This window comes from Rhipicephalus sanguineus, chromosome 5, assembly GCF_013339695.2.
Source record: "Rhipicephalus sanguineus isolate Rsan-2018 chromosome 5, BIME_Rsan_1.4, whole genome shotgun sequence".
NCBI classification, from domain to species: Eukaryota; Metazoa; Arthropoda; class Arachnida; order Ixodida; family Ixodidae; genus Rhipicephalus; species Rhipicephalus sanguineus.
Window position 1 is genome coordinate 89,366,498 of NC_051180.1, and position 13,394 is coordinate 89,379,891.

The 13,394-nt window shown below is 46.2% G+C and overlaps 1 protein-coding gene across 3 annotated transcripts in view; it reads left to right on the forward strand.

Annotated features, from left to right (window-relative positions):
- Nucleotides 1–42: 42 nt before the first annotated feature.
- LOC119394827 (sulfide:quinone oxidoreductase, mitochondrial-like) overlaps nt 43–13,394 on the forward strand; it is a 345,577-nt gene continuing 332,225 nt past the window's right edge. The window contains exons 1-3 of one of the 3 annotated variants that reach the window (XM_049415572.1): nt 43–224; nt 1,999–2,043; nt 7,965–8,003. In XM_049415572.1, the coding sequence (XP_049271529.1) occupies nt 7,965–8,003 (39 nt within the window). In that variant the 5' untranslated portion in view covers nt 43–224; nt 1,999–2,043. The remainder of the gene's footprint in view (nt 225–1,998; nt 2,044–7,964; nt 8,004–13,394) is intronic. The other 2 variants (XM_049415571.1, XM_049415573.1) reach the window with 2 other exon arrangements.

The following is a 13,394-nucleotide window of genomic DNA, read 5'->3' on the forward strand; positions in this document are numbered from 1 at the left end:
CAATCACGGAAGGCCGCTTCCCGCCGGCAGTAGCTCCCTGTAATGCCACCAGATGGCAGCTAAGGCATCATTGTTTTCTTTTATACTTTAAATGCGCTTTCCATCTGCCGCTAGCGCGTCTGCCAGCGGCTGCAACGAAGACGACGACGCTGCGCTCCGCTAGCGTTGCCGGCGGCATTCACGATTTCCTCCTCTGCTCGGCGTTGGATCGGGCGCATATCAAGGTAAGCGTCTGCTGCCGCGGCCGGCTTTTATAGACAGCCCCATTAGATGACATGACATGATGCCGCGCTTTTCGTGATGTCACTACTGGCAGCGTAACAGGAGCACACAGAGAGCAAATTGTGCTAGGCGAGGATCAAAGTGTGCGCAATTGACGTGGTGCTGCACGACGCGTTGGCCGGAGCTAAAATAACGCGGCACTTCCTTTCCGCCCTCCGTCGCTGCGGCACAAGGAAACACCGGCAGTGAATGTCACGAGCGTTGTTAGCCAAACGAACAAACCCTGCATGGCGGATAGGCCAACGCGCGCAGCATTTTGCTTTCTGTACGGCGCGAGCTGTTTTCATTGCTGTTGCAGCTGCTGCTGCTATCCTTTATTCACACAATGCATGCGCTGCGGGTTATTTTCGTAAAGCTTATTGATTCACGCGGCTTAACGTTCCCGAGCGACACCGACAATACGCGAGGCGCACCAATTTATGGGTCTGAACTGTCACTACATGGCACGGAGGTCTAAGCGCGCAGATTTTCTTCGCGTTTCATCTCATCAATATGCGGGATTTTAACCTGTCACGGTGTCTTCTGCAGCACGGAAAACACCAGTTGGTCAAAATTTCGGGAGCCCTTCACTACGGCGTCCCTCATAATAATACTGTGATTTTGGGACATAAAACCCTAACGATTATTATATTATTAGATCAGAAAACCATAGGTGCTGAGGTTTCGTCTTGTGACGGTTATGTCTTGAAAAATATTGGAATCTTGCCAAAAACGCTGCGAGGTTAGCCAAAGTATTCTTTACCCGCGACGACAGAACAGTAGCTTTGTCACTGCTATCTGCGATGTCGTGAATTCGACTCCAGCTTTCGACAAACGGCATGCAAAATCGCTTGCGCGTGATGCTCTGGATGTAAGGTAATAATGTTTAGGTGGTGGAAATTTATACGGAGCCTTCCATTACGCGATCTCGTAGCGTCGATGCGGCTTTTGATGATGAATTCCAAGATTATTATTTCAGTTATCGATTAAGATACACTTTGGCTACATATAAATATTGGCCAAATGCCACCCACATACGAGAGAGATATTAGGCCACAGCGACGATACATACCGTTTTTTTTTTCTTAACAAGAATAATTTCATTGCAGGCATATTCCGTCTTAGAATGACAATCCCCGCAAAAGCGTTGTGTTTCTTTTTTGAGCGGGGGGGGGGGGGGGAACAAAAATTAAGCTAACTTCGTGGAATGTTTGTGTTAGTCGGCTTTCTGAGCTGTGGAAGAAGCGTGACCGTCTCGTTGAGATTGCCCAGTAGTGATGCGGCTGTTTTCACGTCTTTTTGTTGCGAGGAAACTGCCATTTCGTGACCATCCGTTTAACTTTTCCAAGGACGCCTCTCCTGGCATGGTACTCGCTTGGCTCGCATGACGCTTGACATTGTACGCTGGGAACGCGCGAGGAGGAATCATTTGATAACGCCATATTTTGAAACGCCAGCGATGGAATCTGACGCCGTCGGCGCATCAACATTGGTCGACGGAGTAGACATGAACATGTGAGTTTACCGGGTGTAACGTATCAGCCAGTATAACACGGCTCGCATCACCTCTCTCACGCTATATAACAGATGACAATGTGCTGTCTACCTCTAAATTCACGGCTACGTGGCCATGTGACGAAAACTGACATTAGGCCGCCTGCGAGGTCTACTATCGTAGTGCCAGCTTCCACAAACCTTCCTTTTTTCATCTCTCTTTCTCTCTCTCTCTCTCTCCAGAAACAAGTTTCAGAGTGCAAGCCGAAAGAGTGTTTGCGTTTCAAGGTAGAACTTTCAAGTGATGTGGGGTTAGAACATTTGGAGCAATAAGCACAAGCGTGCGCTGGGCCCTCCATTAGGGGAGCGAAGTTTCACAGCAGTCGTTTGCCCCTCCCCTCCCCCTTCTTTTGGTAATGAAAATGAAAGGACGACCTGCCTCTGGTGCGCTGCTCTCCGGAGGTAAAGTTGGGAAGCAAACAGTCCTTGCATCGCAATATCAGGGTTCCTCGGCCGCCATTGTCATCAAAAAGTCAGTTTCACCGCAACGGCGAAGCAATGCATACGATAGCAGCAAAGTGCAGTGTTATACGAAGTGAGGCTGGCAGCTAACTCAGGTTCGAGTGAGAATCGAACCCAGGCCGTCTGCGTGGCAAGCACGTGTTCTACCACAGAGCGACGCTATGCTTGAAACTGCATCGACAAAAAAAAAAAAGAACACTATATGAATGTTATAATATTAATGAGAACCTATATACCCCATAAAGGGGACAAGAGGATGACTGCCGCCGTAGCTCAGTGGTATAGCATCGGACGCGTTATTCGAAGGTCGCAGGTTCGGTACCTGCCGGCGGCAAGTTATCTTTTCGTCCACTTTACTTTCTTCACATTTATATTCTAATTACTACAAATAACACCTCCTATACTTTCCTTTGCATTATTGTCTGTTAATTCTCATTAATATTTTGTCTAACAAAGAAGAAAACGAGCCCTTAAAAGTCACCTTCTTTCCTTTATATGAATGTCATGTATAGCGGAAGGAGTCTCCTTACCGCATGTAGTGGCAGAAGCGTAAAATCGCGCCTGGCGTCAAAACATATGAATGTCATGTATAGCGGAAGGAGTCTCCTTACCGCATGTAGTGGCAGAAGCGTAAAATCGCGCCTGGCGTCAAAACATATGTGGATTGCGCAAAGAGTGGGAGTTTTAAAGGCCCACCCATTGCAAAGCGCTCAGACATACTTAATCACCATCAGCTCCAACAGCAGCAACAATGTGAGCAGCTGCGTAGGTTCGCGTGTTGCCATACGGACGCGTAGTGGGCCCTTCGCTGATTCGAAAAAGGAAGAATTATGGCGTAGTGGGCATTGCGCAACTGTACTTGCAGTTGGTATTCTAGGATAGTTTCAAACGGCCAATGTTACGCACACAGTCGTTCGTTTCCTTACGGCATGGTTGAGGCATGCACCGATACCCGAAGCAAGGCTAGCAGTTCAGAATGCGATGCGCACGGGGCTCGATTACGCTATCGCGTTCTACTCTTGAAGGCGAAGCTCAAGCGTCCTTCAAGTTTTTTCACATCGAAGCTGTTTAAGCAGTTTCCGACCCTATCTCGCAAAATAAACGGGTATGTGCCACAGAAATTGGGCAAATCCTACTACTCACCACTGGTTCACTAAAAATTAAGAAAACAACAGTTCGCCGAACAAGTGGGTATCTTGAAATTCGGGCGGCCTGTCAGAAAACTTTCATCATCATAAATGAGTATGTGCCAAAGAAAGTGGATAAATCCCACTACTCACCACTGGTCCACTAAAAAAAGAAGGCAACAGTCAGCCCAACACTGGGGAACGGGAAAGGCTACGGCGGCTACAAGAAGACACCGAAGCGATGGATGGCCTACGCCAAAGACGACGTGCCCGTAGATCTATGAGAGGTGCGAACGCTTGGTTTCAACGCGAGTTTATACCTCTGGAGTTTGGACATCTGTGTCGCGTCTATGACTGTCTGTGGTTTAACTCGAACCTCTCTGCGCTGAGAATCAACGTACAAACAACCTAGCATCACTTAGCTAATCCTGGCAACGACCTAGAAGCAACCTAGAAACAACCATCATCACCTAGCTAAGGCCTAGAAACAACCTAGAAGCAACCAGATTAGTGTTCAGAATCGTCCAGTTTCGCTGTTTCAAGGCTTTCGCGGCTTAGTGCTTAGCACAAGCTTCGCCAGTTTTTTTTCTCTTTCTTCTTCTCTTTCTTTTCCTTGTTCTGTTTTTGTATCTCTCTTTTGTATCTGTTTCTTTCTATTTCTTTCTCTTTCTTCTTCTCTCTCTCTCTCTCTCTATTTGTCGCTTCCTCTTTATTCCTGTCTCTTTCTCTCTCTGTTTTTCTGTCTTTTTATCTTTTTATACCTTTATTCCCATTATTTCAATATTTTTCTCTCTTCGTCTTCTTTGTAATAGATTGAGCGCAAATGGACGGGACACAAGAAGACAGGACGACTAGAACTTCTTTCTATCGCTTTTTGTCTCTATCTTTCTCTTTATTTCTCTATATTTTCTATCTGTTTCTATATCCTTCTTTCTCTCACTTTTTAACGTGTTCGTTTCCGTTTGACACTCGTACCTGCTGTACACGGTATACTATAGTGGCGCTTGCCCAATTCCTGTGGCGCATACCCACCTGAGGAGTTTTGCACGACGGAGTTCAAGTTACCGATAGCTTAAACAGAGAATGAAGAGAACGAGTGCCGGTTCATGATGATGATAATTCTTTACGACGGAGCACAGGTTACCGACAGCTTAAACGTCTTCGTTGTTAAAACATTCAAAATGAAGACTTCAGCTAGAGTTCGTACTTGAATTTGAACTAACGTTGGCTGCAATCTATAGCGGCACCGCGCTTGGGGGAAACGGCGAGATTGCCACGTGGGTTGCAATAAAGATAGGGTTTATCCAGTGTGGCTTAGTCCTCTCGCTGTCGCAGTCTTAGTGAGCACTCAAACTAAGCTCAGTTTATCGGTAAGTTGGGGAGGGTGAGACATTGTTTGAAAGCGCGCCTGACTTCAGATGCAGGGACTGGCGTCCAATCTGCCGACGCACGAGTTTACTTCTCGGTAGATTGTGCACTTCCTCTTGGGACAGCCTGCCTTCTCGTAAATGGTTATTTGTGCCGACACTATAGCAATGAGCGTATGTTAGAGGTTGAGTGGTCGACACTCGTAAAGGTGGCGTTCAGAAGTGGCCGGCCCATTTGGGGGTGGAGCTTAAAGCAGAAGTTTATACTGTGTGTTCCACAGTCTATTTATTTATTTATTTATTATTATTATTTATTTATTTATTTATTTATTTATTTATTTATTTATTTATTTAGGACAATATTGAAATTGTCCTAGGCCACACGGCTGATGGTAATCATTGCCCAACTGGGCCGCGCCCGTCACATAGCCATTCACAAATGCATTTACAAAGCATAAAAGCACACATGGAAATCAATCAGGTCACTTATTTTAGACGTATGAAATGTACGATTCATGAAAATTAAGGGCAATAAACAAACATGGACAAGAACATCAACGTTATACAGTTTGCTGAGCATTTGCTAAGCATTCCAGAAGTTGAAGCAAAAAATGATTAGAAAGATATGGATGAAAGGCAACCAAAAAAAAAGAAAAGAAAGAAACCTTATAAAGCTCGCAAGCCACTTGCGGCAAAAAAAAAGAAGAAAAGATGCGAGATAATATGCCTGGTAGGTTAACTCTACCTTTAGTGTTTTGATAGCGATAATTATCGTTTTCTTTTTTTAAGTTTGTAAGTACACTCCTTCCCGGCATTCATTCAGACGAATAGGGACAACCGCGCCAAGAACAAGCCACTTAGATCAGAACATTGTTACGCCTAAATTCGTAATGTGCGGGTTCGGTTTCCACTTGGAACAAGTTTCTTTGTGCACTATCATTTCTTTAATCTTATCATTTGCACATTACAGTTAACGCAAGAGCCTGTTTACTCCTACGCCTAGTTTGACTTCCCGTTCTATTGACTTCATTTGGTCGTCAATATAAGACATCGCAGCGTTACATTCCAACTTTTCTGGTCTTAGCAATAGGACTGTCAGCTCGGAAAAATCGTGCGTTGAGTCGATCCGAAGCCGATAGCGCGTGCGCAGTTAGGAATGAGGCATGAGCGCAGGCTAGTGATGCAAAACTATCGTCAAATCGACTATCTACAGCATCGATGGATTTCTTTGAACTATCGATAGTGTAAAGAAACTATCGATAATACTACTATCGATAAACCATCGGTAGTATTACCGATAGTGCAATCGACAGTACAGTCGGTAGTATTATTACCGACATTACTATAATTACTACACTGTGAATAATTATGCTATTGCTGGCTGGCGATATTGCCAAAAAGCATTTGCGATAACCTACTATCAGCAATACTCAGTTTACTCACTTCATGAGAATTTATGGCGAAATAAAAATTATTTCAACAGTGAAAATGCAGGAATATATCCCTCAATAAATTCACGTTCAAGAGTAACCACTTGCACCTTACAATTCACAAAGCTAGTTCTTGATAATTTTATTTTGAAATCACAAAATGCAATGTAAATTTGAAGCTGCACAGTACCGTCAAATGTAACGATCTCGTTTCCTGTACACCTGAACAAATTCAACTGAATTGTCATGTGTCAGCCAAGAATTCCTGGTGAAGGAGCGCAAGCAGGTCAACTTTCTTGCTCTTCGGCCTGCTCCTCCTGTTCCACACACTTGAGGAACAAGTTTATGCTGCAATGAGTTCGCGCGGTTGATTTTATGCTATGGGTAGTACTATAATACTTATTATCGATAGCGCTATCGATAGTTCTTTTTTACCATAGGTAGTTCAACAGTGACTGAACTATCGATAGTATCGATAGTAACATCGATAGTTCTTCATCACTAGCGCAGGCCCCAGCTACGCAACCGCCGCCCCCCTTCCCCACCTTTCTCAGGTGGGGGATGGTGTTGCAGGGGGCAGGCGGCACGCAGCCGACCGGAGGGGCGGTTGCGTGCCTCTGGTAGCACTTCCGTAATTTTATCAACCGGGCACGGTCGCGCGTGCTTTTATCTTGACAGGAATTAGCAGGCGGCTAATACCTTTGTACTGTCGGCCGCAAAAAAATGCGGAATCTGCAGCGCGTAGCGTATCGACGGAAAACTCCACTGCTGCTGCGCCGCCTACCGTCACACGGCGTGGTGTTGAGGTTATCGGCCATGGCCTCCGTGATTAGTTCCGGCAGCGGTGCGTTGGCGGAGCTAATCGCAGAGGCCACGGCGGAAGCCTCGACACCACGCTGTATGACGAGAGCTGGCGCAACAGTGTAGTTTTTCGTCGCTCCGCCACTCGCTGCAGATCCCGCAAACTTTTGCGGCCGACAGTACGTGCTGTCTCCTCACCGCTAAGCTTGCGTTCAAGCGATAGACAGCACAAAATCGCTCGCTTCGCTCGCTGCAGTGGCCACGTTTTCGTAAGCCGGCGTTTTGTTGAGCTTAGCTATATATACGCCAGATTGGATGCTTAAGGAGTTATCTGCCGGCCTTACACTCTAAGAAAAAGTCGAGTACTTGGGGAGTATTTCTGCTACACAAAATAATCGTCATCCGACTGCTCGCGTTTCCTTTCTTGAAAACCCGGCTCTCGTCACTTTCCTATTGAATGCTATGCCACGCTGGTAATGCGCGCACCGTTTGTGACCGGGAAGTACCGAGACCGCGGTGATAACGCTAGGAAAGTATGCGAGGTCGATGACGATTATCGTTGTGTAGCAGAAATACTCCCCGAATACTCGATTTTTTCTCACAGTGTACAGTCTGAAAAAAAAAGCAAAAAGGGTGTATTTTTGTTCCAAAACAATAATCGCCATCTATCTTGTGTGTCTTTCCTTGCATTATCGCCGCGCGCCCGGCATTTCGTGGTCACGAACGACATGCGGATTATCATCGTGACATAGCATTCTTGACGGGGAAAGTGGCGAGCGCCGAGTTTTCAAGAAAGGAAACTCGAGCAAGCCAGATTACGATTAATGTTGTGGGACAAAAAGACGCCCTTTTTAGTTGATGTTTTCTTATAATGCAATTACTTAGTACAGCATTCCAGTTTGGTTTATCGCACTGATAGCTTCGTGCTTGCGGCGAAAGTCTGACTTTTCTTACTTTCGCAGATGATGCGCCGCTCCTCCCTGAGGCGCTTTATGCGCCAAGTCCGTCTCTGCTCCTCCAAGGCGTCCGACGGCGGAGAACGAAGCTACAAGCTACTCGTTGTCGGGGGCGGATCGGGCGGCATCGCCACGGCAGCGAAGTTCGCATCCAAGCTGGGCAAGGGAAAAGTCGGCGTGATCGAGCCGCACGATGTAAGAGGAACTGTTTTTGGCCTGTCAAACAATCCGCGTACGCACAAGTATCGGTATTTGAATGACAAGGGCTACTGAGGACATCGATCAAGTCCGTGAACGACTTGAAGTAGCGCAGTGTACAGTGATTACAAAACAGAACAAGAAGCAGAATAAACGTACGACTAGTATATACAGAACACACGAGTTCCACAAGACGGCGAGATGTATTGCTTTCTACCATGCTACCCGGTTGCCATACACTGAATGGCAGTACTGTGTTTTGCCTACTTCTTCCATTCTCTAATGCTAAGTTTTCCAAAACGAGAAAGGTGCCTATTGCAGTAGGATACTTAAAAATGTGATCTAACATCTCCAATAAGATGTGAACACCACAGTGCCGGTATATAGTTCCCATGCCTTCGTGTGGTGCATGTTGGTTTATCAATTATCCAATCGCTAAAGTGTCTTAAAGTCAATGCGCATTAATGCAAGTATGCACTTAGCTGATCACCTCGTTTTGCGGCAAGTAATTATCTCATTTACACGAGTAGTCAAAATCTTCGAATGACTTCGCTTATCTTTTCCATCACCCACGTGCTCCTGAACTGCGCGGTGAAGAGGTGTGCGAATGAAAAATATACTCGTTCTCGGTGTTTGCTTCTTCTTCGTCTCAAGACGCACTGCTACCAACCCCTGTGGACGCTGGTCGGCGGTGGCATAAAGCAGTGTGCAGCTCCACCAAGCCGATGTCCGAAGTAATCCCAAGCCAGGCCGAATGGATACAGGATGCGGCCCAGACCTTTGCGCCGCAGGAGAACACCGTGGTCACCAAGCATGGGCTCAAGGTACAGGGTGCGATAGCCTCGCATTCAGCACAGCTTTGAAGATAAAAGTGGACACTCCTTAAACCCTAACCACACGTACGCGTTACAGCGCGTCAGCACGTGGCCCGTAGACTCGGCATCGCGTCGCGTTCCTATGGAGGGAGAGTATTAATAAGGGCGCGCGTAGTGAGAGGGCATGGCACGCGCTGACGCGTTGTAACGCGTACGTGCGGTTAGGGCTTTACTCATGCACTCGAATACCCTGACGGCATTACATTGGAGGGGGGAGATGAGACGGTGTAATTATAGACGTAAATGATGCGAAAAGCTTACAGCAGGCAGATACAGAAATATGCCCCAGGGCTCAGAAATATATGTACGCAGAGATAACTACGCTACTTCCGTAATGCTCGTGGAAACTGAATGGGGCTGCATACAAATAAGCATTTTTATGGACATAAGCGCCTGGTCACACAGCATGCGCTCTTTTTGTCGCTTAAACATTTCGCTTGCTCTTACACTCTCGCATGAAGTTCACAACACTTCCTCAGAGTGCAATGGGCCCTTACAGTAACAGTTTAATATCGGTGATACGATTCTGCGTAACGTTCTTTTCGATAATCTACGAGCGTAGCGATGAGGGCTTGCTGGTGCATAATGGAAAGGCAATTTCTTAGCGCTAGTGTCTCTTCCTATGTGTCCTCGTCTACACCAGCGCTAAGAAATTGCCTTTTCGATAATGCTTTTTTTTTCCTGGCTCACGTCACACAGGCGCAATGTAGTTTCGAGCGGTTAATGTGATCATGTTTTCATTTAAAATGGATAATGCGAACGCAGAAGTGGGCCTTTACGTGTATTTTTAAAATTGGTAGCTGTATATTGCAGTGCTCTGGCTATAAATAACCTGCCAACGACCCACATCGTGTTACACGCCCGTAGCCTTGCAGATTCTGCACCGAGTGCTGATGCTCCGCAATAAGCGTTATGCTGAGCAGTATCATAATGCCACACGTACCTTTGACACTAAGTACGGCTGTTTCATTAGCGTAGCCAGAAGGTGTGGGGATTCAGTGCCCCCCCCCCCTCAAAAAAAAAACTTTTCAATCTTTAAATGCAAATGTATAAATGAACACATGCAAACGCACGCACGAACATACATAGAAGTTGGTTGAACTTCCCCCGAAAAGTTTGTCTACACCCCTGGCCTACACTGTAAGAAAAAAAGGTGTCTTTTGACTCTGTTTTGCTACACATGTGACTCTCCCATGTATAACTCTCTTGAGAGAGTCACGTTGACTCTCTTTAGGAGGGTCGTGGGAGGCGCCACTCCCCAAAAGATAGCGTGCCTTTTAAAGAGATATAGCATTTCTTTTTAAAGAGAGTCATACATCCCACAACTCTATTAAAGAGAGTCAGCATGCCTCTCTAAAGAGAGTTATACACGGGAGTCACATGTGTAGCAAAGAAGAGTCAACGGACACCCTTTTTTTAGAGTACATCTTCATACTTGTTGGAGCTCGTTTTAGATACCACTGAGCTATAATCTAATGATACGCTTTGCTTTCCGGTTACCTTGCGCGTTTAAATCGTATCAACGAGACTCGACTGTACTGTTTCTTTTTCAACAACAATCAAAGGAACGCAGGAGGTTGAGTTTTCTTCTTATCCTTTGATTCATATGTATTTACGTTGTCAGCGCTGTTTATGCATAAAATGTATTTTAATTTTTCTGACACTTTACCTGGCTTCATTGCGTATTATATCCATATTTTTAGATTTTACTGTTTCCTGCAGTATGCTCTATGAATTGGCCGAAATTGCAAGCTTTACTGTCTTCTTTCCTTTCCTTTCTTTTTTTTTCTGTAATGCGATAGGCTTTGTCATCTCACGCAAAAGCTGTTGTATTGAAACCAACAGTGTGTTCTGCCGTTGTCGTCGTCGAAGCGTCAGTTAGGCAGCTCTACACTTCTAATGATTTACTCAAATTAAGGAGAACAGTTGTTGTGAAGCTGCACTTCGCAGAATTCTTCCATTATTCATATAATATACACGTAATTAAAATGTGAAATTTGGAAAGCCAATGGACCGCGTTAGCCGATATATACCACTCGTGTCTTACTGGTTTCATAGGTCTTACGCCTTTTTTTCTCTCTTTTTTTAGATCAAGTACGATTTCCTCGTTGTAGCAATGGGAATCCAAGTGCGGGTGTGACATGGTAAGAGCTAGGTAATGCTTACTGTGTGTAACCATAATTGCCGCGCTTCATGGCTTTGTTGAATACGTCAGTGCCATGAAGGCTAATTGTGAGGTGCTCGTGGGTGATAGGTGAAAGAGTGGAACGCTGTGTTATGCCGCATACTGATAGCGACACTTCTATATGCTACTTAGAAACGTACATTCTTGGAATGTCGCGGCCCATGTGTTTCACTGTACAGGTCATTCGAAACATTCAGCGGCTGTAAAATGGCGCGCGCAGATAGCGTGTATTGCAGTTAATTTCTGCTGATTACGGATTCAGGCTGCGAACTTTCTCAAGAAAGGAACGTTACATCTTACGCCTGCCCAACGTTTCGTTTTGTTTAAATCTCTTGCTCGGCTTAATTGCTTCATTTATGGAATTCATTCGTGGATTTGATTGCACGCTGCTAAATTGGCTGATGTCTTGGCGTTTCCTTGCCGACGTTGCACAGATCGAAGGCCTGGTGGAAGCGTTAGAGACGCCCTACGTGTGTTCCAACTACTCGTACAACACGGTTACCAAGACGTACCAGGCGATGCAGGCGCTGAAGGACACGCCATCTTCACCTACCCCACGCCCATCAAGTGTCCCGGCGCAGCGCAGAAAATAATGTACCTCACCGATGCATACCTCCGAAAAGTGCGTACTCGCCTTTCGCAGTAATCTTCAGTGCCTGCCGCATGTCCTCGTCATTCGAACTGTCATCTGTTAGCGTGAAGCAGCAAGATTTGACGATTTTTGCACCGCGAACTCTGGTACGAGTGTGACATGGCTCAGAGCACACAGGTTGCAGAGTGGAAAGTAACAGTGTATGCGAGGTTGTGTGTTCGTGTGACATATCACTGCAGGAAGACCCAGGGTAAAGGCCAGTTGGTTGTTCATAGTGTAAACTTTATCGCGCTGAGAGTAGACGAAAGCTACGTAGAAGGAACGACTTCTAGTAGCTTTCGTCTACTGTCAGCGCGATAAAGTTTACGCCATATTACTGCACTCTGCCTTTGGGTAGCTGCAGACCTAAAGTGAGTTAAAATGGATTTCCACATCTTAGCCTTACGTTGTGATCATGCGGTCTCAGCACAGCCCGTAGCCAACGCGAATCCGCCCTTTTTTCACGTTCCCGCCCTCTGCTGCCCTCTGCCGTTTTGGTAGGGGGGTAGAGCTTTGCGGAGGTGATTCGGGACAACAGGGATCTCCAAAAAGCCTCCGAGATCGAAAGGCGTGCGGAGACCCTACCAAATCGTTTCGCGACTTTCCCGCCTGGGGAAAGGCACATGCACCGTGGCATCTTGAGAAAAGCGGATTAGCATAGCAGCAGCATGGTGTACAGTGAAGCGTACACACAGCGTATACACATTGTGCGCACAGCGTAGCGCTGAGAACTGAAGCACAGTACTTGCTTGTCAGGTAAATACAGTGTTGCTACGTAATAATTATTCATTCGATCCAGGGCAGATTCAATGTGGTACTAGCTGATAATCTTAAGTTCGAATGGTAAGGCTCACGCTAACTGCGTTTAACTGTTATCCACGAAATAGTCTGTCCTCTTATTTTTTTTGTCCGCGTTAAGAACACTCACATGTGGTACTTAGCTTTTTCGACCCTGCTACGACGATTCTACCAACTCCGCTTGCACCACCCGAGAGTTTCATTAGATCACCTAACTTGTGTTGTCCTGCTTGCTGTTCAGGAAGGTCGACGCGATAAGGTGGACATCATCTTCAATACATCCATGGGTGTCATCTTCGGCGTGCGAAAGTACGCCGATGCCCTCTGGGATGTAGTGAAAGGACGTGGAATCACCGTAAACATGAAGCACGAGTTGGTCCAGGTGTTGCCGAACAAAAGGGAGGCTGTCTTCCGCCTGCTAGACAGCACTGCTAATCCGAAGGAGACAGTCACGTTCAAAGTGAGTACATTCAGTCTACGCGGCAGTGGAGGGAAAGCTTTGTTTCAGGTGAATATCTCCGTGAGCGAAATTCACTTATGGTATCTTCGACGAGTAGCACCGGTGCGCACCAGAACACCCAGGTGCGTCGATGATTGGACAAGCGAAGAACCATCGGACCACGAAGAAGGAAGTGAGACTTCCATCTTCGTGCCCCGTCCCGCCACGCAGTTTGACCAAGATTCAACTTATTATAGAGATTGTGATGCGAACTAGCCAGCAGCTGTTGTTACCAGAATCTGCAGCGCTT